Source organism: Oreochromis niloticus, linkage group LG23 (assembly GCF_001858045.2).
Source record: "Oreochromis niloticus isolate F11D_XX linkage group LG23, O_niloticus_UMD_NMBU, whole genome shotgun sequence".
In the NCBI taxonomy this organism is placed as follows: Eukaryota; Metazoa; Chordata; class Actinopteri; order Cichliformes; family Cichlidae; genus Oreochromis; species Oreochromis niloticus.
Window position 1 is genome coordinate 40,912,303 of NC_031986.2, and position 27,520 is coordinate 40,939,822.

Sequence of the window (27,520 nt, forward strand, 5' to 3'; positions counted from 1 at the left end):
CTCTACATTGGAATGATTGTATGATTTTAATTACAGGAAATTTCAGAATAGGAAGGACAACTGGGACTTCCTTGGGACTCTTTTTGCCATTTTGCTGTCCATGGCTTTATGTCTTTGTATTGTTGTGTTTTGGCAGTGACACAAACATAATTATTTGTATTTAATTATTCTTTACTCTAAGTGGGCTTCTCTTCTTGACTAAAATACTTTTTAAAAAACTGTATTGCACATTCTGGGAGTGTCTGACGTTGTTTTGAGCATCGTTAGTGAAATATTGTAAAAGTACACGTTGAGGCCAGTGAAGAGCTTAGAGTAAATAACATGTGCAACGACCTGGAAGCTTGATGCTGATAAGCTCATTTAAAGCTCCTTTAAATTCTGATAAACTGAAGAGAAATGGAAGCAGGGTTTTTAGATTTATGCTGAAACTAGCCTTTACATGGAGGCTGGCAGACACCAAGATCACAATGGCATGTATAGGAATGGCTTGAGCGATCTGGTATTAAAAGTTGAGCGTAATTAATATGTGAGAGAACGCTACAACAAAGGTGGACATCCAGGCAATGATATACCTGCTGCTCGGTCTGTGGCTTTTTGTCAAACTTGGGGACCACAACATTGTTTTTTGTAGACATTTCCCTCGTTACTGGGTTTCAAAAATGGCAGTTTAGACCACTGACCAGCCAATCTGTGGCATGCAGTCTGACGACGTTACATTTTAGTACCTGCTCAGATTGCTTTAGAACCTCAACTGACCAGGTACTATTTTAGTACCTGGTTCTAAAGCCAGGTACTATGACCTAATATGAAACCCTGAAAACTGGGGCAAACTGTGGCGATGCAAAAAGGGCTCAAGTCTCTAGGGGCAGTCAAAAAGCCCACAGAGTGTGAAGTGACTGTCCCACTTGTGAACATGAAGCCCTCGGAAACACACTGGACAAGTGTGGCCTCAGGTCCGTGTGCTAATTGAAACAAGGACCCAAATAAAGAAAAGGAGATGAGTGGCAAAGCTAATTGGTAATTTTTTTCATCTTGTGTTTTACGCTCTTACGCATACTTTTGAATCGCATTAGTTGTTCCTGGCTGCTGGCTCTTTGAATCTTTTTACCAAAATGACAACATTTTCCATAAATTTCAAGACTATTCAAGATGTTTTTGTTAGTTTTCCCTATATTGTTAAAAATTGTAATATATAATAATGCATTGACTGCGGTCATTGATCTAATCAGGCTTATTACACAGCCTCTAAAAACAGACAAGTGTGTGAACTCACAAAAAAAGGTGTTCTTCATTTCCATCCTGCTCTGCCAAATTAAATGGTAAAGATCAGAGACACCGTCCCATTGAAATATTAACAAAGGCGATCAGAAAGACTCTCAGACTTCATCTGGACTAGGTCTACCAACACTCACAACCTGCTCTGTGTTTCTGACTGCTTGATGATTCAAACCAGCAACCATTAAAAAAAAGGGGAAAGCTCCCTTAATTTGCCCCATGTGGAGAGTGAAGGTGTCAAAAAAGGTTTAACTGGACAGCAATCGAGCTGATTTGACTGTGTTACAAAATGTCTCACCGTTCACATGTTGAAAGAAAGTTTGAGCCTTTCCAGGTGTCTGTAACCACAAAAAGCGGAAAAAATCCTCAAGTTTAAAGGCAAACTACCTATTTCTCACAGAGCAAAGTTTTCTGCAAGAGATTAAAATGAGGATGGTGTTTGATGTAAGGCTTCTCATTTGTTTGAAATGGTTATGAATGAGTGCAGTGGCCCCATCCCCCCACCCTTCTCCTGGCCCTGCCCAGGATAAAATGCAGGACAACTGAGCCGCTGCCTTCACAGAAGAGAGGACTGACTGACTGCACACAGCAGAGCGTGGCTTCGCTTGCCTCACTGCTTCGCTGCCCTGTGCTCACAGACTCTGACACACACAGACACACTCTCGCTACCTCTCTCTGTCACAAACACCTCCCATACTCACTCCCTCTCTTTCTCACTCACTCTCTTTCTCTCTCAGTATCACATACACACAACACACGCACACACACACACACACACTAGAAGTAGTCAACTCTTTCTCTGCCACGGGTCAGCAACTCAGACAGGCAACTTGTTCCTACCCAGCTGGAAACAGCAGAGCATCGCAAGGTGCACGCACACATGCTTAAACTTGCACAGAAACACACTTATACATTTACACTCACTCATTCAAACACACGAATGTGAATCCTCATAGAGCCCAGGACTTTAATTATGGACCAGTGAAGAAGACTTCAGTCAAAGGAAGAGACGACAAACAAGCAAGGAGCAGCATCAAGGAGGAACTTCAAAAAAGTGGATTGTTAAATTGCAACGCTTTGTTAAAGGAGGAGAGAAAAAGAATAAACAAACACAACTGAAGATGACAACTGGAGGAACTCTGGCAAAACCGATTCTGTAGGAAGGAAGGCCCGCTTTCAGCCCAAAGTGGAGATCGGGTGTGACATCCAGAGGATTTGCTGTAAGTGCCGCTTCCCTTCCTTCTCTCCCTCCACAGGGACTTCTCCTGATCATCAGCATGCCTACAGCTTGCACAAGGTGCACCTTGGGAGTCTGACCCACCATGTGCAGATGGACGGCGTCCGCAGTTCATTTCTGTCCTGAAGCTGCCCTCAGCACCACCACTACTGCAGCCTCTGCTGGTCCACATTTCCCCCTGCCTAGTGCAGCCTCCCTCTGCCTGGCATGCTTCACCGTGCTCTTGGTCACCGCTGGTACCGTCACGGGGGCCTGTCCTCCTCGAGTAGGGCATGAACCCCTTCAGGTGCTCGCAAGCGGAATCAACTGTTCATGGACACTGGAAAGGCACACGCGCAGTTATAATCACTTAGAGGGTGACGTCCGACTTCGGCGACTTTACTCTGCCAACAAGTTCTTCCTCTGCATTGACAAAACCGGCAAGGTGGACGGCACTCGACGTAAAAACTACGCTGACAGTAAGTAAAGTGAAAAAAAGTTGCTGAAGTTCTGAAATTTGTGTCAGAGGGAGGATGCCCTGTGACGTTTTCAGATTTATTTTTATGGCTGAACTTTCTTATCTGTTCGCTTTTACAGCTGTTTATGGGGATATCCCTTAGTCATATCACTGCTGAGCAATTTGTGTTGCATTGTTTAGAACAGGGCGGAAGCGTTGCTAGGTAGGAAGGGAATAACCTAGAGATGGTTTAGACTCCTCGTGGGCCAGCAGGCACTGAGGAAAGACAAAGTGGTCTTGGAAAAAAAAAAGTTTCCCTTTCACTGGAAATTAACCTGTCAAAACTGTGGTGAAAGTGCATCAGTCATAGGTACCAGGTGTAATCTGAAACACATTTTTCCAACACAGACCGATTTGTAATCTTCACAGTTCATCTGCTCTGTTGGTGTGATTTTATATGGCTTTCTGTGGGTGTACATGCAAGTAGGAATTTCATGTAAAATTTTCTAGCAGTGTGGCTTTGCCCAGAAACCCACATTATGTCTGACGAGTTAAACAAGATAAAAGTGCAATATGTCAAATCACGGTGCTCAACTGGACGAGCATATTCAGACAGATCTGTGTCGTTCAGTTTGTAATCTGTCGGACAATCTATGATTTGTGGACACTTGAGAAAACCTTGTTCATGCAGTGATGGTTTCTTAACCACCATTACTTGACCAGGTCAGATGAACTGATTCTGGATCTGACCTTCCTCTCCATTAGTCACTGGCTGACTGACTTATTGGACAGCTCTTAGAGACATTTTTGCCTTTGACTGTAATATTTATGTGTTTGGTTCTTAATGCCTTTTTATACAAGGGGGTGAGTCAGAGTTTTTCCATACAGCTACTGGGGGAGAACAGCTGCTGCGTCCAGCTAACAAGCCAGTCAGTCTGTTGCCACCATTTCAGTGATCTCCAAGCGGCAGACTGGATGACATTTGTTAACCTGTCGGGATTAGTCACCTGGCAGAACCTTTAAAAGCCACACACACTGGTATAAATTCAAATTGAGATGAGTTATTGCTGTGTTAAATTTGGACCCGTGGGCATATCCAAGTTGGGACATTATTCTTTCACATTAGTGGTAATAAATGTCAGCTACCATAACAAAATACTACTCCCAAACTTTGCTTGTATTTGACAGTTTGGCAGAAGTCACGCCGAAGGACTGAAAGACATTTGGCAAAAAGAAGAAATTGACATTTAAAATGTCTTAAAAACAGCAAAATTGATTGTGAAATGTATGCTTTTTTACTTTTTGCCAATTGGGTCATTTACTCTTAGGAGGCTGTAGTAGCCATTAATAAAAAAGTACAGTCCCCTTAGATGTAATGTCCTCATACACTTTAGCCATCATCCTCTCATTTCCTTTGGTGGAAAGAACGGTTCTTTCGGCACTCACACAGAATGAGGGTGTGTTCTGCACCCTGAGCTGAGCACCGTGCCAAACCAGCGGTCATGTAGGCTTTGCCTTAGATTTAACAAAATGAACCTTGTGGTCAGCCTGTGGTTGCAACTCACACTGGGACAGATCTGGTTTAAGACCATTTTGAGATCTCCTTTTCTGTTTAAGAGCACTGTTACTCTTGCAGAGACCTTGAAATTAAACTGTAAGTGTCCTGAGCAAGAGGATTTCTCTATGCTATAGACTGAAGGCAGAACAAGTAGAAAGTTATACATGGTAAATGACATAAATCAGGTACTAGACATGAAAGACAATGCATTAGTAATCTTTTTTTTAAGATTTCTAATAAAACTTTTGAGATATATTTTTTCCATCTGATTTAAGAATAGTGTAATGTATATGATGAAGGTGTGCTTGAACTCTTGTGGGAATCTACTTGCAAAAACACATAGATCCTCACAGAGACCAATACCGAGAGACCCAGTCCTAATTCTGCCTTTAATATACTTGTGTAACCTATAGCATTTCCTAGTGCTAGTCTTAGCCCCATCCTCCACCTGCCCAGCACTCTGTCCTCTGGTTTGCCCTTACACTCTTGTCGACACAGCTCTGCTGCCCCGACAGCTTTGCCTGCTACACCCAGGCACCGTCCCTCACCTCCGCCTCACCAACCTCAGTTTTTCCAGCCCCAGCTCACAACTCTCAGGTGCAAAAACAGTTGGAATTAGTCAACAGGCTCTCTGCTAATTGAGGCTGGAAAATATTGTATCAATCCCAGTGGAGTAGGGGCATGGAACAGCTGAGGGAAGAGGCAAGTGGGAGACATGCTAACTTAAAGGGCTCAAGGATTTAAAGGATGAGACAGCTGGACGGGGCTGAAGGGAGATAAAGAATACAAAACATGTATGTGGCAAATAAACCTGTTTTTATTTAACAGTCTTCAGTTTTAATTCTTGATGAATGACTTATGAGTGTGACATAAAGAGCATAAAGACAATTATTAAGTTATTAAAACAGCCTTGTAGTTAAAGGACAGTTTTAATTCTCTTTTTGTACGACTATGTAGAAGCAGACTAAACAGCCTGAATGTATATCAGTTACATTTCCAATGAGCCGCCCAAAAAATATCTAAAAAAATTCTTCCATGTGAGTATGAATCTGGAAATACACAGAAAAATCACACTGAAACAAAAACAGCGGACTCCATCCACAAAATTTCCTCAAGTTTTTTTTTTTTTTTGCAATCAAGAAAGTTGTAAATTATCGGCTATATTTGTTAATCAAAATAGAGACAAATCAAGATAAATTATCTTGCTATAATCTGAGTACATCCTGTCAACCTACATGCTCCAATTATAGTTCCACATATAATAAAAAAAGATTATGTGTTACTAAAAATAACTTGAAACAGCCACACGAAGAGTCAAAGTGCAGTCCTTTGAGAGACCAGAAGGGAGGGTGACAACATGTTTTTCTTTTGAACTATAGTAAAGCAGAAAATGATCTAGAGGGAAAAACACACCCAAGTGTTTACAAAAGCTTCAGAGGCAGGTACACATCATATCCTGTCATGGACTACCAATCGTAGCCTGCTAATTAGACTGTCCTGAAGCACAACAGCTGCGCAGACACACCCAGCAACTGGTTTGTGACCAATTACAATAGTTATGGGCACCTAGTGTAGAAGAGTATTAATGCAGCATGTGTAATTATTAAAGTCCAGTTTAATTAACAAATGAAGGCTACTTGTAATTGTAATTGTCAAGTCTGTTATCTATTTTACAAAATATTTTTTGGCAAGCCACCCTGTGTATGTTTTATTGCATGTTTTAATTTTTTCCTTATATTTTAAATAGATGGACTACATGTGTGTGGCTACAATCATCAAACACTTGGTCAGCCTCCAGTAGCATCAGCCAGTTCATACTTAGGAAATAAGGTGACACCGCTACAACTGCAAAAAGTCACTGTGGCCAGACTAACTTAATTTCGCCTCTATAGCCTCTCAGCTCTCGCAGCCGGGGTGTGTTGTATTTACTAAATTTCCCTTGGTGTGCAACATGTTACTGTTTGATGTGAATGTTTTCCAAGTTCATGAGTGTATTTGACTTGGAGCAAAACCATGGGGTGAAAACCTTCCACCCAACTGAAATATGTTGTGGAAATTATTCAAAGTTTTCATACACAGGGGAAACTGTCACTCACACAGGAGAGACTGACTTGAATTTTAAAATCATAAAAGGACGAGACGAGTGTGGCGGACAGTCTTGCAAAGACAAAATAGTTGCTTTTGTTTTTTTTGGTTTTTTTAGATGGACAGTGTCAAAAAAGGATGTGCAGTAGGAGCAAAAAATTTAAATCTTTATTTTTTAGCCGTAAAACTCAATTTATTGCATTTTACAGAGAAGTAGTTTGTGAAACAACATTTGTTTTTATTTACAGTTCATTGTCATGCACGTCTTAGCACAGATATTTTCACATACACAAATTTTAACTGTTTAAGCATCACTTGTATATAGTCATGTGCTATGCTGCTACTCATTTGTGTGACGTACTAAAGCCCTAGTTGACTACGCATGCACAGTGCTTTAAAGCAATGGCACAGCAAAGCATGAGACAATTTAAAAATACCAATGTTCATCATCAACACACGTTTCACTTTAAGGACAATGTCACTAACATTCAAAAACAACAGATATTACAAAATGTCTGTTCTGTGCTGTCTGCCATTTTAAAGGTGGAAGAAGGGTTATTCTACCCTGGCCTTTTTTTTAACCTCACCATGACTCACCATTAATTCTGCTATAGCTCAGACTGGGATGTGTGACTGGATCAACAGCACCAAGGCTGGAGGGGCCAAAGAGGGAAGCACCTGGCTGAAGGAAGTACTTTGGTGTTTTGAATTGGAAGAATACACATGTTAATGAGGCTAGGAGAAGGGCTGGGGCGTGCTCTGCTTAGTATTGAGGTGGAAATTAAAGGCTAGAGGAGTGCTGGAGCGCTTCCCGTTGCTCATTAGGCATTAAGGTTTCCTCTGGGTTGTCTCAACTGAGAAGGGATTCGTGGACATTTTGGATGCCAGTAGGAGGGTAAAATCCCACGAATCATGCATTAACCCCCCAGTCTTCACTGTAAAGGCACGACCACAGCTTGTATGAGGAAAAAAAAATGAAATCAATACTTAAATTGCAGTTTCTGTTATTAAGAGACAAAAAAACCCACATAAAACATCACAGATACACATTTATGTTTTACTGACATGTTAAAATCCTTCATACAAATTTACAGACTATCACTGTCCTGGGAACATTGGAGGACAAGAGTGTCAGTGTCAGGCTAATTAGTAGAGCATCCCTGGTTTCTGCCACATGGGTTTGACGTCTTCAATGGGCCCTAGAAATGTAGCAATTAGTAGCTAACAACCTTTAGTAGTCTGGCTCCAGCTCCTCTCTGGGGTTTACGGGGTTCATCAGCAGGTTTATAGAGTCTGACTTTGGCACTGACAACCAAGTCCTTTATAACATCGCACAGCTATGGACATCCTGTGGGTGTGAAGGTAACACAAAAGAGAAGACTTCACAGTTCCAGCAACCAACAGCTTGAACCTTGACACCATTGACTGACGATGTAATCCTTAAGTTTGTAAAAAGCAGAGAATGACTTAATAGCAAGATAGAAATACATCAATATCCAAATGATTTTACCAGAAAAGTATTAAGGTGCATAATAGACCAAGACTACCTACTCTATAAATATTAATTGGGCCATGGAGGATGAGTAGTTTTTGCATTACTTTTCATCCTCTCGCATGAGGAGACTTGTTGCTTTCCAAAAGCTACACTATGATTTAGGTGCTTTAAACATCAGTGTAACGAGCAACAATTATTTCCAGTAGAGCAACACAAATCTGAACATGTTCACAGCCAAGCACTTCATTTTTAGAGTGAAAAATATGGCCTTTTCCTCAATGTGACCACATTAGTGCTCTTATTACAGTAAGAGCTTTTTGTGGAAGGTGTAAAACATATTAATTAAATCAGCTGGGAACAGACGACTAGCTAGCCTTACTCATGCAGCACCACATGTTTGAAATCATTCGCCAAAGGAAATATTCATGAAGGAGCAGCTGCCACTTACCTCTCGAATCGTACACATGCACACACACGTGCACTGACGTAATCAGCCCACTGAGACAGAGGAAAGCGGTCTTGCCTCAACCTTAGATAGACCAAGGCAGATTAATGGTTTTATTTTGACCCTTCCAATAAAGCCTTTCACCTCGCCGCTTGAACTGAGCCAGACATCATGTGTTGGACGGCGTTTAACCACTGGCCCAGGAATAAAGAAGCTGAAAGAGAACCCCTGCTGTAGATGGGAAAAAAGAAACAACTTGGCATCCCTAAATACAGTCATGGCTGACTGGCTACAGCTACAAGAGTTTAGAGGTGTTTGCATTTAACCTAAAATCACTGGAAGAATTGCACTAGGAATGCTATGCACCTGTTACCCTTAAAGCACGTATGCCTCTCATAAGTTTTATCATAAGAGAGAGCAATAGGAGGCTATAAAACTGGAGGCTATTCTCCGAGGTGACTTTCAGGTGAATCTGGGGCTTCTCTACCATATAAGTTACAAGAACACAAGGAAGCTCTAGCGCGTGCAGATTTTAATCTCTCTCACAAACATAAACAGATCAACCAAAGGCTGCCTATCAGCCTGCATGGCTAAATATTGACATGCTGTTAGGCAATTAAGTCATAATGTGTGTGATTTTGTGTACGACCGCAGAATGAAAATCACACACCTTGCCTCTACTACCGGCTAATCGCAGTTACATCAGTGCTAAAAGTTATTAGAAAGTCAGAGATAATTCGACATTCTTTATCATGATGTTGTGTCGTGTTTTCTGGGCAATTTAAGATTATGTTAAGAAATTTGATGCCTGACTAAAAGTCTGGCAAAGAACTCCTAAAAATGTAATGCTCATTTTAACAAAATCGAACTGTTAAAACTGGCTTTGGATGGTGAATGTTAAGGGGATTACCAAATTTGGAACCAAAGGTAAAAATGCATATAATATATCTTGCAGCTGGATTGGACCTTAAAGGAGAAAAATCTATAAAATCAAAAAAGTTTTACTGCATTTTAACGATATTTGGTTAAAAAAATAATGCAAAAATATGTAAGATATATTCAAAAAACTGAGGCAAAGAGGTTACCTTACGGCTATTTTCACCATGCTTACATTATACTTATGATATAACACGTATTGAGGCAGTTGTTGTTGTTATTTTGCTCTATATACATAAAACTGAATTGAACTGAAATAGATTTAACTAGCTGGACTGAATAATTGTGTTTTAAGTTTGTTTCCTGAAAGTAGTAGTAGGATAATTAATGCAAATGTGAGAGACTAAAAACAGCAACTCTGGTTCAGTCCGTGCATTCCAACATCCTGAGACCATGCAGAGTCTTGTCTGAACTGCATTACAAACAACCCATACCTGCTTTTTATCTCTGAGGCCATTTCACTAAATGAACATGGGCAGGATGTGAATATCATGTCAGCTCCTTGAATGTGCGTGTATGTTCCCAACGCATGTGCCTGTGTTTATACGTGTGCCATTGCAGGAGCATGAAGTGGACCCTAAGCTGAAAAAGATGTGCGTTTCCGTTCCCTAATGGCTAATATGAACCAGACCTTACCTTGCACTCAGTTCGGATGCATGCATGTTTGTGTGTTTGCATGCGCACTGACATGTGCGAGCTCGCGTGCACGTGGGTGTTTTTCTCATCTGAAAGGCCACGTTCCTCATTAGAACACAGAGGGTGGTACAAAGCATTGCAGTGCTATAGCTGAAACAGTATAGTCCACATCATGCATCACATTGCATTTCTATAGCTCCTGGTTCTTTGCACGATCGTTCTTCTTGCCTTGTTATTTTGGACCTACTTTGGAATAAATAGGGAAGAATGGGCTGGATTTTCAGAGCTGAATGGTTTTTATTTTTTTGTTCTGCAGCTGTCCACACCTGACCAAAATATTCATATGCATGTGAAACGCAATACATATGAATGTCAGTCTGTACATATCAATAAAAGCATACTTTCACTATTCTCTTTTTGACTGCTGGCCTTTCCTACCTGTCACCGTCTCTCTCCAGCTGTATCCGTTTCCACCTTTCCTCCCCTGCAACGGATAGGATTGAGGTCAGGGCCCTTTGGCCAGTGGAGCAAGTGACAGCTCTGACAGGTTGCCTGATTTCACTCTTGTGCCTTCTGTCACCTCCTGTATGCCCATCTCATTTTAATAATGTAAATATGGGGCGAGCTCAGGCCACAGAGAATATTCTGTGTCCTGGTGCTCAGTCACTGGAACACCTGCACACCTGAATTGCATATGCACATACCTAAAGTTGGCAGTACTCTCCAAACTAAATCAGGTTTCTTTATTTTTTAGCCTACTACTGAACAACTACACTGGACTGGAAAACTGCAAAAACTATGTGGGATTTAAATGACAATTATTTAAAAATAATATATAATAGTACTGCCATATACACATGCCAACCAACAATGTATCGCCAGTCACGTTATCTTGGATTGATTGTTGAGATTAAAAAGGTCGCTTGGTTTTAAACTTTGTAAGTACTCTTATCATTTTATTAGCCTTGTTGCAGTAGAGGACAAGACATTTGTTTCTGTCGTTAGTATGTGTTAAGCACCAAAAACATGCACTGCCCACTATCACACCTTCAGTAGACCTGTTTAATCTCCCACTTTGCTTTTCTTTTAACATTAATGATCAAGTTTCTGGTCCAACCTGAGACGCTATTTTTGAAATTAGGAAGGCTTGCTTGACGGAGATTATTACTGTATTCAGTTGCACATTCAGGCTGCACAGGTCTTCTCATGGCCAGATGTGTAAAAGTAGCCAAGTGACCCCCCCTTTATGAAATATTGTGCATTTACAATGAAAAATACTATAAAAAACTTCAGGATGTTTGTTTGGTTTTTATACTTTAATGAATTTCTAAGCTTCAAACCTGAAGAAATATACAGAAAAGGTCTTTTAATTGTAATTATTTCCTAGATTTTGAATTGAAGTTGGGGCATTTGTAATTACTGACTCCAACATGGCATTAATACGGCATGCATGCATTTTTTGAATAAGTGGGCAATTAAGGTGCATCTATCATACCTGCCTGCACACACTTTTAGCTCAGGGGTTTTTTTTATTAATAAACTTTTTAACTCAAATTCAAAGGTTAAATCTAGTTGAACGTGACTGCAGCTGCTTGGTTGGTTCCGCTATCAGTGATCTTTATATATCTTTTTCGCCAGAGCATCCTAAAAATGAGGGTAGAAACCAGCAAAAACAATGTCTTTCCCTGAGTATGCTTACACCCACTGAATCCGGTCTGAACAACCAACCATATAAGACACAGATGCAATTCACCTGCTTAGTGTTATTTATTAAGTAGCACGGTAGATGACTTCAGTTTAACATGGATCCCGCCATCCCTGCTGCCCTCCTGGGGTATCTTAAAGTTCAGGAAAATTCAGAAGCTGTGAGTCACAAACCTCACGGCAGGCAGATCAGCTCATAACTATCTGTGAAGCCTTTGATAGTTTGTCGTCCGCTTGTTACGGATGTGATGCATGATTTGGAGGCAGTTTGCTCTCCCTGGTCTCCCTCCCTGATTAAAGAGAATGCCTCCTGGTCGGAGATTACAGCCACTCGGTACCACACAGGCACAGACGAACAGGAGTGGTGCACACTGTGGGCTTCGTTAACCTTTTTCACCTCTCCAATCCCTCAGTCTGACTACAGCAGGCCTCCACCCCCACTAACCCAAACCTTCCAGTCGTCCTCTAGTATACCCTCTTCTGGCTAGCTTGCCTCCCCATCTGCACTCATAAATTTAGGGTTTGGTAGGGTCTGATTCGGCATCCTGGGGGTCCCTAATGAACTGATTGAAGTTCCATTACATACAATCAAAGCTTTGCTTGGCCAAGGAAGCTTGTGTTCAGTGATATAACAACCATGGATAACATGCTGACAGAACCTCTAGACACACTAATGACTCGGAAGTGTGTGGTAAAGAAGAGCGCAGTGTTGTCAGAGTCTTTGGCTTGCCAAATGAAGATTTTCTTTGCACGTTATCGTCTTTAAATTCACTTTTCATTTAGCTCCTGCTGGTGCATTTCATTGTTTTATTAAGAGTAGAAGCAATGTTTATGAGGAGTGAAATTGTTCACATGCACACACATACAGCTGCCTCCCCTGACACATGCACAACGTATCCAGATGTGGATGGTGATTTTGGAGTATTGGGTCAGTCTGTCTGGGGATAAATCAGACAGGCTAATCTGTCCTGTGAGGGGATGGAGGGTAATTGGTCACATTTGACCCCCCAACCTTGCGGACTGTGGGAACGCAGGCTTTATCTACCAGCGGTAATTGTCTAATGAAACACTTCCGCAGCTCTTCCACTAGATTGTCATCCACCGGTTGGGATAGGGTGAGGCATATGTGTGTGTATGTGTATGTGAGTGTGGCCGGCACAAGTGGCCAAAAGGCATGTGTGTGTGGGTGAGAGTGTGTGTCTGTGTGTAGTCTAGAGAAAATGGCAGGATGCGGAACTCCCTTTGGCCATCTCTACAACTTTATCAACAGAATCAGTCTCACGACGCCTGCAGCATACTGATACATTGACAGACCACACATTAATGGTTGTGTGGTTGCCATTACAAGTTAAATTTAGTTTTCAAGTGGAAATAGTTAATGTTATTCAAATTCGATTTCAACTGATGCCAGGTCTTTTTGTAATGCACATACCAATTTGTGTTTGCAGCATTCAGGTTATATCCTTTCTACCACGGTAGATCAGGTGAGTATCAACTAACCCACCGTGGTTCAAGTCATGTAGATTTTGCGTTTTGTAGTCATTTTGTGTGATCATTTATGTGGGCAAACTCATGCCCACATCGATTTAACGACGGGAAAATCAACAGGGAGAGAGTGAGATGTGGGGGTAGAGGGTACTAAGAAAAAAAGGCTAAAGTTACGGTAGTGAGACAATGTCTCTGAGGTCCCATCAAGTGAGCCATTCATAGATGCAGGTCTACCAGTTTGTGGAGCCAAGGAGACACTCCGATAGAGTGGGGCCCAGGGTGGCCTTGTCTTTTTGTCCCAAGCTGACCCCTGCACTCCTGCCTGGCCTCTACGCCCCTCACCTGGCCTGTCCCAGCGCACTGGTAAGAAGATACCTGTAATTTGCTCTAATGGCCTTTGAAAGACCTGACTGGGCTAATCCCTGGAGTACTTCTCCTAGCACAACCGTATGAAAAGGTGGGGGTAACTGGGCCGAGTGTGAGTCCTGAAAGAGGACCGGTCTCTGGATTGTGTGTGAGAGAATGTCACCCCTTGCGGCCGGGGCTGGGGCCGAGGGAGTGTGGGAGTCAGCTTTCAGCAGATCACCACCATGCGGCTTGTTCACAGGCTCCGAAAACCTGCGCACTGGCTTGCCCAGAGGTAGATCGGCTCAGCTTTACACCTCCCTCAGTAGCCAGTGCGACAGGGAGGTAGAGTGGCCTGAAAACCTGCCTGCACACAACAACGTCTGAAAGACAGCACTTCAAATCATTTTTGAATTTTCTCTGTAATGTGCTCGGATGACTTCGTGGATGAAATCAGCAAAATTAGCAATTTACACAAACTGATTCACTTATTGCTGCAGGGCTGTAAAAGCTAAGAAAAAACCAATAACAACAACAATAACAATAATAATAATGATAATAGAAGTAGTAGTAGTAGAAAAATCACGGCTGAAAATAAGACCCAGGCACTGAATATGGACTGAATTTTTTTTTTAAAAGACAGAATCTTATCAGTCTCATCTTCACCCTCATCTCTCCTGAGAGTTTAATGGAATGTGGGAAAGCAAGTGATACATGGGCAGGGAAGAGCAACCCTCTGCAAGTCTTTTCTCTCCTTTCTTCCTGTTCTTTCTATCCATCGTCCTTTTTCTTTCTTTTGACAGGATGGGCCACATACAAGGGAATGTATTTGGACAGAAAGCACACATGCAAACCAGTTTCGCTGTGTCCTACTTCCCTGAGTTAGTGGCCTTTGTATACAGTTATATTTAAATGACAGCACACATGCATACGTGTGTGCTGAGTAATTAAGAGACTGACAGCATGTTTACATCTGCAGAAGTTCAAGTGCGTAAGAAAAAGGGTGCAAATGTAACCCTGTTTCTTATTTCCTTTGCTGTTATCTTAGTTGTGTATTTTTTTTTTCAATTTGGTTTGATCAAAGCCTTCATGACTTCATCTGACTGAATTCAAAGCTAAACTAAGCAAGAGAAACACTGTTCAGGCTTTCAGACAGTCTGAGCTCATTTAAGGAACAGAATCAGATCTCAGGCCAAGGTTTTCAGCATACTGGATGTGCTTCCTTGACTCACACGTGGTGGATGATATGACTGAGGGTTGGCTAATTCATTAACTCAGTATGTTAGAGATTTTTTTAGGGTTTTTATTTACTTTCCTGCCCCTGTGGGGGGAAAAAAACACTAAAAACCTACAAACTCAGTGTTTGTGTGTCACAGCCTTTCATGTTTACTGTGCATGCGAATAGCCCAACCCCACTCGGCTTAGCTCAGAGCAGACATATCTTATAGCTGCCGGTAAAAGGATGAAATAAATCATTCCAGCCCTGTAAGAGTTAATAGGTATGATGCATGTCCGGAGACCCATTGCAAAGGGGCCAGTAAGGAGGGAGAGGAAGACCTAGCCAGGAAATAACTAGAATGAAACAGCAAACAGCAGTGAAAATCAGGCTGACTATTTAAAGACATTGAGAAAAGGGAAGGTACAGTTTGTAGAAAGGCATTACGGTGTTCTTATAGACTGACAGTTGCTTTCATATACAACACACACAATATCCATAAATCCTGAAACAGCAGTCTCAGAGAGGCAGCTCCTTTTAAAGAGACTGTAAATTTTATATTGCTGTCCAGAACTGGTTGGTCTATTAAGCCACAGCGGGATTGCATCATTTGTATTTTAAACCTGATCACACTCATTCAAACAAAAATAAATGTCACGGTGATGAAACATAGTCAACACTGACTCAACTAAAGGTGTGTATGTATTAATGAAAATGAATATAAAGTTCCACTGGATTAAATGCCCCCAGAAATGAGGTCAGCTGACTTCCTAAATATACGGAATGACCACATTTTCCATCACTGGGAGTTTTTTCTTGCCTTATGGCATGGCTGTAAGATGACAATGCTAGGATTGTGAAAGAACGCTTCACATGGATTGGCCAGCACAGATTCCAGACTTTAATATCACTGAGAATATGGGATGTGCTGGAGAAGAGGTTAGTGAGAAGAGGTTAGTGGTCCGACTGGGAGATCATGGATGTTGGATGAGCCTATTGAAGTAAGCATAGCATAGCATTTGACTGTGAGGCTTTCTTTTTGGACATTGCAATAAGAATAAGAATAATAGGACCCATTATAGTAGTTAAAACATGAGATTATTATGTTACTTAAAGCAGAAGATAGCAATTATTATGGCATATAACTCACAGAACTATGACCAAGAGTGCTACAGGAGTTTCAGACAATATATCAATAACATTACAATGTTAATTACCGCATGTTTTTCCTTGGATATCTGTTGATAATGTTTGGATTTCAGGAGTTTTGAACATAAAGCAACTGTGAAATACACACATTAACATTTATGTTTTTCTTTTCGCTCTTTTGTTTCTCCTTGGAGGAATCGTGTGTTTAAAGTTTCAATGGATTTCATACAAATCTGTGCTGTTGCCATTTGGTGGCAAAAAATACCCTGAATCAAAGTGTAAGCTCTTTATTTAAATGTAAATATTGTTAGTAGTTTACTTCACATCATATTAAAGCATTGTTTATAGCCACTTTAACATTATTACTACTGGCTTGTGCTATAATTGACCCACAATATAATTCCATTACTTAAAAAAAAAAATTCAGCCTATTGTGTACAAAGAAGCAGATAGCTGACTGTGTTTACTTCACTTTAGAGATAACTGTAATACTCCTCATCCTGAGGAGGACCGGGTTCAAGTGGCTTAGCGCAGCGCACTGGACAAAGAAAGCAAACTGGTTGTCCTTAAGAACGCACTCTGTGAGTGGTTTCCAGATGTAGAAGTAGGCATGTTAATCTGTGAGCATGTGATTAATATTGGAAACCAAGAACACATGAAAACAAGGACTACCGAGGAATGGAAGACAATCCGGCAACTGAGAAACGTGATGAGTTTGTCCCAGTTCCACAATTTGGTTGATAAGGAAAATTCACTGGAAGAAACCTTAAGTCACAGTTCACGTTTAATATATTTGGCATAGTGTGCTTTAACACAGGTTTTCAGCTTGTGCTTCACCCCCATCTAGAGATCACAGAGTCTAGGTCTGCAGGCTGAAATAGACGTAAATGAGTAAGCGAATGTCAAATCAACCTTCAAAGTTATGTGGTTAATCAGAGAAATTAGCTTAACTAAACCATACTCTAGACATAACATACTGATAATCTGAAGTCTCCTTTGCAAGGGATTGTTATACATATTCAAATTGCAAACCATTTAAAACCAACTGCTCACTATACATATTTTTTTTCTTATGTCCTGTCAAAATCTACAAATAAAATAGAAGATCAGCTTTCATATTAGCTACTCATTGCAATGAGATCATCACTGCACTAGTATCACTTGCGTTCCAGCAGTGATATCAGACTTCTAATATATGAGCCTTATAAATAGACTGTCCTTCCCCTACCGATCAATAAGATCGATAGGAAGTGTTTAAATTTCAGAAGCTAGCAAGCTATTGTTTGCCTCTTTGCTATTTGATTACACTGCTTTAGCAATGCTATTTGGTCATATAATCAGTCATTGCATATAATTATTGGGGTTGTCTTGTCAAGACATCAGCTTTGACCTCTGGTCTATTATTTCCCATTACTTATTAAATGAATGAGAAATGTGGAATTGTGGCCTGAGTTTGTTTGGCTGCAGGTAATGTTGGTCCAAAGTGCATTAGTTTTCAGGTTAAACTGTTCCCTTTATTTATACAGTTAAGAGAGCTAACATGCAGAGAAGAGAAAGTTTCCCGACTGAACCACGAGCCATGAACCATGCATGTTTTGTCATGCACCATTACCATTAGAATAATCACAAGTCTGTTCTAATTACAGCTTTTTCAGGAAGATGACATATAAACCAACCCGATGGTTTGTAGCACAATTATATGACTATGTTGGTTAAATTTAAGCAAACTTATCAGAACTGTTATCTCCAACACACATTTTGCGTGTCTTTTGTCTTTTTCTTGACGTAATGAACTCCACAAAACGAGATAAAGATGCATACTTTGGAACAGGATATTCCTGTTAGCATTCATGGTGTCATGCTCAGTTGACTACATGAAAAGTGATTAAGTGAAGAATGAATAAAAAGGCCTGAAAAGAGCAGTTCATATTGTGTCTAATTTGAGTTTCAAAAATAGCTGGATAAAGCCATCAAAGAGGCATTCTGGATTTACTATAAACGAAAGGTTTGATTTTGTTCCACGCATATTAAATGTGCAAATTTCACCATGAGTTATTTGTGTTTATTTACATTTTTTCCATCTTTTTTTCCAAATGGTGTCCAAAAACCCAAAGTTCCTTAAAATTGCTGGAGCATATTTGTATTTTGGCAGGTGCATGTTAAATATTTAAATCTGGGATTAGCCAAGCAAAACTTTCCTTTCCGACAAGACCCTCCAAATTATTTACTGTACATTCAGGGCTCAATGTGCAAGTTTCCATATCACTGCACCTGTCAAGGCCTCCACTAGAAAGCTGGTTCTCATGGTAATCTCTCAAGGTGTTTAAAGGAATAGTGAGTGATGTAGCCTTTGTCTGTGCCGATACACACAGACGGCTGCTTTGCCCAGTACCAGACCCTTTGAGGGGGTCATGGCAGATCAAAGGTGCTGGTCACAGCCATTAGGCCTGGCAGCCCGAACCCGACATGAAAAGCTTGTTTTGAAAAGAAGGGCAGAAGGAAAAAAACAACAGGGCCCTCTTCGTTTAAAAAGCAAGCAAACTGTGAAATAATTGAAAAGGTATGTCAATCAAGACCAGGAGCACAGCGGGAACTCCAAGATTCCCAGGCTCTGCTCTGGTCGAGCACTGAGCCATGGAGGGCGGCTCAAGGGGGCAACCCAAGAAATTAAAGACCTGGGAAAAGGAACAAAAAGAAGACAGGAGGAAAGGAGTAGAAAAATATCTTTTTTTCTCCATTCTTTTTTTGCTCCGTCTTTCACTCTTTTCTACTCTAAATTTGTGATGGAAGGAACTATTTTGCCACAGTTTGCATAGCCCTATTCAAAATGCTCGGTCATTAATAAGATCTTGTCTAGCTCTTCACCTCTCAGGTGAGTAACAAAGACTTGTAGAGGAGTAGGGTGGAGGGGCTCTGGACGCTTCTGCCCCCACCACCGAGGCCACCATCTTATAACCAGCACCTTCATCCTGTACTCCCTCCTTCCTCTTCCCCCATACCATGAGTCTGACAAAAGGAAACCCTGTGAGTGTCTCTCTCTTTCCTTTCTGCTTTTTTTCCAAGGTCAGAGAAGGCTTGAATGATCTGACGATGGGCTAACGTCCAAAAAATGGGGGACGGAAAGAAAAGAAAGAGTAAAAAGAGACTGAGTAAAAGACTTTTTCTATGCTTTTAAAAAAAAACCCATGGAGAAGAAGTAAATGGCAAGTCCACAGTTGACTAGACATGTATAGTGCAGGATTTGCTTGTAATGGCAGCTTGAGCTTATTGACAGTCCCAGCCAAAACATGTCAAAGGTTAAGAGATCTTGCCAGTTGCAAGTGGGAAGCCAAAAGTGCCTTTTTCATGAGCTCAATGGGGCCATCAGTTGATACTTGTTTAGCAGAACGAGGCGAAGAAGTGACCTTCAGTTTCCAGTGCAACTCACTGACAAAGAGTTAATTTGTCTTCATTGTGTTTCTCCCTCTTCCGTCAAACTGTGATTTTGTTCAACATTTGAAGCAGATTTTTGAATAAGAAATTGCTCAAAACTTTGAAATATTTATATATATCATTATCTCAAAGTATAGCGATCAATCAAAACACGTTTTATGAAGTACTGAATCACTGCCTTACTGAATTTCAAAATGTTAGACATATCCAGAAACAGGGGCAATTTGTCAAACAGAAATTAATCTCATTTGCAGAGGCCATATCCTCATGACTATCTAATTTTAGCAAACTGACTTCAATCAATACAACAGTTACAGATAAAAAACGCGTACTGCCTGTAAACCTATGTCAATATTATTCTTTCTGTGAGCGCAGAGCACTCCACCAAACTGACCTTTGGATTTCAGCAGTTAGAATAAGCTCTCTAATAGCTTGAAATACCTCACTCTGATTTCTCAGGCTTTGAACACAATGGAGTGACTTTTCAAAGGGGGGACTGTGAGTTATATGGATCTAACTGGTCTTTATAGATGTGTGGTCAAGCGTCCAGAGCCCAAGTGATTCTTCTAGACAATGTGAAATCCCCATTCCATGTCCTCAGATCTTTTGTGTCTATCGGTTACAACAATGAGCACGAATAAACTGAATAAAGTGTAGCGCATGAGACCTGGAGTAGGACAGGAGAATATTTAAGGTGTTCCTTAATAAATTCCCTCTAGAGAATGTCCAATCCCATTGCAAGATCCATTAAAAGAAGAAAAAAATACAATGAGTTCTTCAATATATATAGTTTATTTTTTATGTCCCAATATTAAAATTCAATTCAACTTTATTTCTATAGCAGCAAATTGCCTCAAGGCCCTTTATAATTATACTCCTTACTCGTATTTGCTTTAAACCCGATATGTTAAACCTGAGCAAACGTAGCTATTTACATTCAGGTCCCTGCATTGTCTCCGACGTAACAAACATGCTTCCATCACACCTACTGTGCCTGGAACTCAAGCCAGCAAATAACGACAATTACTGCTGGCACCACTTTCAGGCACCAGCGGTTTTCATTGGCCTGGACTAATCCCCCATAAACCCTTGCAGTGCAACAATCACCAGCAGAGGCTCAGCTAATTGCTGATGAGTCCCTTGCACGCTCCAGGTGCCACCATAGCACACCCGGTGTTTGTAAACAGCACTCATAAAAAGGAGGCTACCATCAAAGTAGCAATGTTTTCTTGGAGGATCAGAGACAATGAGGAATGATGCGGGTGCAGCTGGGCAGCTGATACCTGGATGGACTCCTTGCCTGCAGCTTTGCACGAGCAGAGAGAGGATTTAATTTACGTGTTCCAGTCAGAGAAGAAAAACACTCAACAGGGGTTTGTGTTTGTGTACTTTACCCTCCCCCCCTCCTTTTTACTCTGTACTTCTTTGTATCAGTGTATATAGACTATGACTTCACTTGGTAAACAAGACTAGTGATGTTCAGGGTGTAAAAATCCCTGATGTCAGATATTTCTGTGCTTAAAATGTAAAAGATGTATGTGTTTTTTTCTTATGTTTGGAGCACTGCAGATGTTCTGTGTTAGAGCAGCAACATTAGTCTGATGGCACTGATAGCAGCCTGGGGAGCAGTTAGTATTGCTATATGCAATTTTGTATTGTGCTGTCATTTGTATATGATTAGAAAGAGATGCTATCATTTTTTTCTTTAATACTGAAACGCACAAATGTGCACAGACAGAAAGGTTTTGGTTACTATCCATGGTGAGGGTTGGGGTGCCTCTGCACTGATCTCCTTAGTACAAATTGGATCCAAAACTTTCAAATTTGGATACCTCACTCCAACATTCCTATTGGAACTGAATTTCAGTCAGGTTCTTGTGTAATTTGGCGTACCTCAGTCTTTTCCCTAAGAATGACTTCTTGACAGACACCTTCCACTGAGACCATTTCTGGTGAAGCTTCAGTAAACAGTAGATGGATCAACTGAAGAGCCAGATGCATCTCTTAGGCCATATCTCAGGTCTAGATTTTTTTTTCCTGTTTCTTAAGTACATGACTTTCAGATACAGTTCATCTTATTGTTTTTAAGGCCTAACACTTCATTTATTGTCCTCAATTTGTCAGTCATTTTTTATTTGTCTAGTTTCCTCAAATCTTTTAAGAATGCGCTGCACACCATGGTGAAATGTATCAGGTTTTAGACTAATAGCTGTTTAGCAATACTTGTTGGTGCAAAAATACTATTTTATGTCTGTCAAACTGTAAATTCAAATACAGAAATGAGAACAAATAATGTTTGTGACAGGCTCCTAGTAACAAAGTGGCTAAAGATATCATTTACAAACGGTTCTTTGCTAAGTTGTCAATTATGTGTAGAGAAAACACTGGCTCATCCCTTGACTATGGAGCCTTTTTTCATTTTTGAAATATTCATAGGCCAGTGTTAGGTAGATTAATGAATAAAAAAATTGCCATGAAAATGGTCAAATACAAAGACTGTATGAAAATGAGTGAAAAAGCAGTGAACAACACTGAAAGACTGTCAGAAAGCATGGAGAACTATTGATCAAGACAATTAGTCTTGGGTTCGCTCGCCTCCTTGAGAAAAAATTGGCTTCTTGGAAACAAAATATAATGAAATTAGGGGTGGCTGAAGAATTTTCATATTAGTCTATGTTTAGGAAGAAGTATACTTCCATTGGTAGTGAGCAATATAGGTAGAGGTATACTAAGTAGGATCCAACAGGTCTGAAAAATCAAGGAGGTGTATTATTATTATTATTGCAACTCTTATTATTTAGTCTAAAAGCATGTTAAGATTAGCAATTGCACTAAGTATTTGAACCGTCCTGTAAGCGCCAAAAAAAATTCTGAATTGCACAAATAAACAGACTTTAAAAACACAGTACAGTGCAGCACCTGCAAAGCCACTGTTATTCTGTTATTTGCATTTCTTTTTCATCAGAACTATTCAGGAACTTTATTCAGTCACTGCTCTGTACAAGACTTGTGGTTCTACCAAAACAGAAGGGGATTGGTCATTTGGGAGACCTGTGGCCCACTGCTGCTTTTATGACTCATCACCATCACTCGTTTCCTACCAGCTTTGGCTCATGCAGAACTTCAGCACCTTGATCTAGTGTTGTGTATACCCACGTCTGTCCAAAGCTAAGAAATCTTTCTTTTTCTTACAAATATCCAACAGTGGCCTTTTAGCAACAGAAAAGAAAGCATCTTTTCTGCTTCTCTGGTTTACAAGGCATAAGAAAAAAGGATTTGCACCCAACAAACCAAGACATCAAAGCACTTTTGAGATTATTTGCAGGTAAATTAAGGAAGAAAAACCAAAAGAAGCATTAATCTCCATTAATTAGCTCCTATTAAGGACGCTGTGGTGAGACAGGACATCTCTAAAAACAACTAGGTAGAACCCTTCATCTTGGAGATTTTCACAGGGTGACATAAGTTACCACCAGAGGCAGGTTTTATGTCCTTCAGTAAACAACAGCAGCATGACCAAAGCATGAACGTGAGGGCTGCTTCTGGAGAGTTGCATGGATGCAGTTCGGCAGGATGATTATGTTCACATTTAAGTATGACTGATAGCAGGGCTGCAATGATTCATCAAGTCATTCAAATAACTCAATCATAAAAATCCTTGACATAAATGTTTTGCTTCGATGCTTTGTTTAATGAACCTGCTCTGTAGCGCTCAGTCATCACCATGTAATCATGAATGTGTCACCCATATGTTTGTTTTTTCTCTTTTGAATATTTTTTGTTGCTCATTAAAAACTGATTACTCAATTAATCAGTGAAATAATCAACAAAATACTTACATTTACCAATAGTTGCAGGCCTATAGTTGATATATGTAGTAGCAGTAGATGGTATGATTGATATATAAGCATGTGTTACAACATTGATGCAGTTTGGAATCCATGGGTACATTTTTAAAATTGCTCAATTAAGCTTTTATGAAAATATAATTATAACCCTGACGTGATCTGATAGGAATGCAATTTTTTGTGAGACTCTTGTACATGTCCTGCTCTATGTGAGCTTTTTCTCTTGTCCTGGACTCTCTCTCCTCAGAGCATATGGCTGTCTGATAAACTAATCACTAATGATAGAATGGCTTTTGATGGAAGAAGCTCCCAAATCTGGATCTTTCTAATCCTGCCCCTTGTTCTCCTTTTATTTTCCAGGCCTGATGGAAATCCGATCTGTCAGTGTGGGAGTTGTTGCCATCAAATCTGTCAGCACCGGGCTGTACTTAGCTATGTCCAAGAAAGGCACGCTCTTTGGATCGGTGCGTATACAACCTGGCAACATTTTTCTGGAGGTCAAGACTTCTGGACAGGGAAGGAAAGTTGTTGGGGTTGCAGGATATACATGAGTCCCAAATGAATGCCACCCTATGTTTGATGTTCCCGAAGAGAGGGAAAATCTGAGAAATCTTCTGATGGAAAGTTCAGAGAGATGTCAGACTGTTATAATCAATCATGGCTGTACACCTGCACCTTGTCTGACTATACAAAAGCTTGAGCTGGCTTGCTCCACCATCAAAATAGACAGCAGAGAAAAGAAACCTAACCAGCAATGACAAATAGCCAGCTGGGTTCATGTAAGTCCTTGCGTGCCATCTGCCAATTGTTGTTTTGCACAGCAGCTTTCAAAAGTAATCACCACTCATTGTTAAAATCAAGCACAGTTCAGAACTGAGGTGTGTGGTGTCTAGCTCGTGTACTTAAAGCTTGAAGATGAAAACATCAGGGATGAGTGATAAGACAAGTGCCTCCGACCATCTAACACACAAAATAGGACATAAATAGACCCGATGGTGGACTTTACAAAATGGCAGATGAATCACGGCATGCTCACTTTATCCCGATGCTATCACAGAGAAGGCCTCGTTACAGGAGCCTGATAACAATCTGGAAAAGGGAATGCAGCAGAGCCTCTTGTAACTGCGACTTTTGAGACCCTTACTGATAAGAAGCTGTAACCACCCGTGGAAAAGTGGCTTTGCTGAAGGTTGAATTTTTAGGTGCCTTTAAGAAAAAAACCTTTGTTTTATTGTTATATTGTGATTAATCTGAGAACACTTCAGGTTCAATTAATCCAAATCACAAATAAAGACACACACCAGTCACCCGCTTCGTCACACTTACGCCTTTTCACATTTGTAAGCGTTTTAAGCTCTTGTGTCTAAGATTTCAATTTAACGTAAGCGAACAGAAATGAATATGTCCTTCCAATAATAATGTCCCAGTTAACCAAGATATTTCACAGAACTCACCATCATCTGTCTCTGTCAAAGATCACTTTTTAGAAAATGGTCCCAAAGAAAATGAAAATGTCAGGCGTAAACATATCTCAAATAACCAGAATATTGTTTCTGGAATGGAAAGCCTGTTCCTATCCACTAAAACAAACTGCACAGAGTTGATGGAAAAGATATTTAAGAGGTGAATGTCTTCTAAAGGGTGAGGATTGGGAAATTCCTTTCAAATTTGGGTTAACCAACCCTTTAATTCTTACTTCCACTACCTGAGAAAAACAACCCAGATCATTACAGTGGATAAACTCACTGTATATACTGCAAACACCTGGAAATCTTTTACTACAACAACTGTCATTAACCTTTGTGCACTTATAAGCTGGCCTTGTACAGAGAAGGAACAGCAGTCAGCTGTTAGCAGTAGGTTAATTGCTCACACCCTCTTTAAAGTCTCTTCTCTTTCTTCCTGCAATCACAGGTGAAGTACAACCCGAGCTGCAAGTTTAAAGAGCGCATTGAGGAGAACGGCTACAATACATATGCTTCGCTTCGCTGGAAACACAGCGGCAGGCAAATGTTTGTTTCGCTGAATGGGCGTGGTAAACCGAGGCGAGGTCACAAGGCTAGACGAAGACACCCATCTACTCATTTCCTGCCTATGCTCCCCTCGTAGCGGTCCAAGTCTGAACTCTGACCAACAACTGGATGGCTCACCTCCTTCCGAGGACTAGTGTTGATGTGGCTGTGACACAATGTGTATTTTTATTACTCCATCCTCCTGTCACATAAATGTACATTTGCTGAGGTCTGTAACATTTGTAGAGGTAGTATAATATCTACTCTTAAGTTATTTTCTGCATTTTCTAATGATGTTCAGTAATACAGCAAAATACAGTAGAACTACGCTACATTCAGACATCTATCTTGCCACCAAACCACCTGTGTTTGTAGCGCACATGTTTGAGGTGAGAGGACAGAAGGGGAGATAGTGAGACAGGGGCTTTCAAATGATAAAATTTGGATTTGTGAAGAAAACACATCACTATTAAAAGAGACCCTTATAAGTCAGTGGGCAGGATCAAATTCTACTATTAAAAACATCTGCGTAGTAGCTCAGTTCCAGCAGCTTGGCTTCATTTTGCTGCATATTTAGCCTCACAAAAAAGCACATGTGAATTTATCAGTACATTGCATCATGTGCAGGTCAACCTGAAAAACATTTTTTTAATGTATTCGCACTGCATCCAGCTCTGTTTTCAATGCAGTGTGTGAAATAATATTCTGTAAGGCTAAGAATGACTACATTTATGCAACAAACCCTGACAAGGATTATTGGAAGAGAACTGACGGATGGATATGCAATAGAACAATTATAGAAATGTTTGGTTTTTTTTAAATAGAGATAAATTAACATAATGAATGGGTTAATAAACACAATGAGAACACTCCAAAGAATCAAAGAAAAAGGGGAACCTCTACTCATGACCTCAAGCCTCAGCTAAGTCCTTGGTACAAATTTTATACATGTTCACTGTTGCTTGGGAAAAAACTGACACCACTAGAAAAAAGATAATGACATGCAGTTGAATTGTACTGACTCAAAGACAACGATAGTTGTACTGTTCTGTGTGTATATGTTGATATATGTCAAGAACATGACAGGAACTAAGCTAACTACTGGGATAACATGCTGGATTTCTTGACATGCCCTTTCAACGTCTGTGCATGCTTCTGTCACTCTGCTTCTCTCATTCAACCTACAGTTAATAGATTAGAAATCAGATCACAGAGAACATGCGATGAGCTTCATCTAGTCTCTGAATCTTGGTCTTTAATTCTGTCGTGAAATCGCTGACATCTGCTTTGACTCATTTAACGCTTTCTAGCAGCAGTAGGCAAACACGGCGTTGCATAGCAGCAGCTTCATTAATTTCGTACGCCATAGTAAATGGTTTTTACAGTCTGCTTCTTTCAAGTCTTTCTAACGTTTTCTCGACAACAAGGCTAATAGAACATTTAATATATTTAAAACTTTTATACTCTTTAACTGTTTGAAGTTGATGTTTATTGTTATTGTTGACTTTTTTGTTGGATTGTAGTCCTACTGTTTAAAATAAGGGAAAATAATATTCAGTCCATATTCAGCTCAATTTGTGTTACTACTGGATGTTGGTACATTTGTGATCCATTTATCATAAGCAGTTTTCCACAATAGAAATTAAAAGCCGTGTGTATATATAACAAGAGATTCTCAGAACAAACAGTCCCTGGATCCATTTCAATTGAGTAAAGTAATTTGAGTGCCTTGGTTCATGGTAAACTTCAATAAAAAAAATGTGGATACATCAGCAGTCACGGCTCACGTGCTTACAAGCCTTATTTAAATAGTTTTTTTTAGTCATGAAGAGCGACAATGTCATTTTAATCTGCTCCTGTGCATGGCGCTGATTGTTAAGAGTTGGTAACATCTCCATCACAGCACTTCGACATAATCCCCCTCTCATCATAATCATGAAGAAACTCACAGCGGGATTGGTGTTGATGTGGAGGACCTCCCCGTGTCTAATGAAAGCTCTGTGGTTATGAACTATGCAGCCGAGCATCAAGATCATTTACACACAGACGAGACCTTCGGTGGCACAGGAGGCCACTCGGTCTTTTCAGTGAACAGAAAGGAGACTCGGGCATGAATAGTGGGTGTTTGGGGTGAATAAAGGCCAACCTTTCAGCCTGTCATAATGTGAGATTACTGTGACGGGGTACATGTCTGGTCAGAATGGCGTGAAGTCACACTGTAGT

The 27,520-nt window shown here is 40.4% G+C and overlaps 1 protein-coding gene across 1 annotated transcript; it reads left to right on the top strand.

The window, feature by feature from the left end:
- Nucleotides 1–1,850: 1,850 nt before the first annotated feature.
- fgf22 (fibroblast growth factor 22) lies at nucleotides 1,851–26,113 on the top strand. Its single transcript, XM_003439669.4, has 3 exons — nucleotides 1,851–2,970; nucleotides 23,646–23,749; nucleotides 25,200–26,113. The coding sequence occupies exons 1-3, from the start codon at nucleotides 2,598–2,600 to the stop codon at nucleotides 25,392–25,394; spliced, it is 672 nt and encodes a 223-aa protein (XP_003439717.1). The 5' UTR covers nucleotides 1,851–2,597; the 3' UTR covers nucleotides 25,395–26,113.
- Nucleotides 26,114–27,520: the final 1,407 nt, after the last annotated feature.

Coding starts and splice junctions, on each gene's coding strand:
- fgf22 (XM_003439669.4), top strand. CDS start 2,598: ATGTGCAGATGGACGGCGTCCGCAGTTCATTTCTGTCCTGAAGCTGCC. Junction 2,971..23,645: donor ACGTAAAAACTACGCTGACA/GTAAGTAAAGTG, acceptor TTTATTTTCCAG/GCCTGATGGAAATCCGATCT. Junction 23,750..25,199: donor AAGGCACGCTCTTTGGATCG/GTGCGTATACAA, acceptor CTGCAATCACAG/GTGAAGTACAACCCGAGCTG.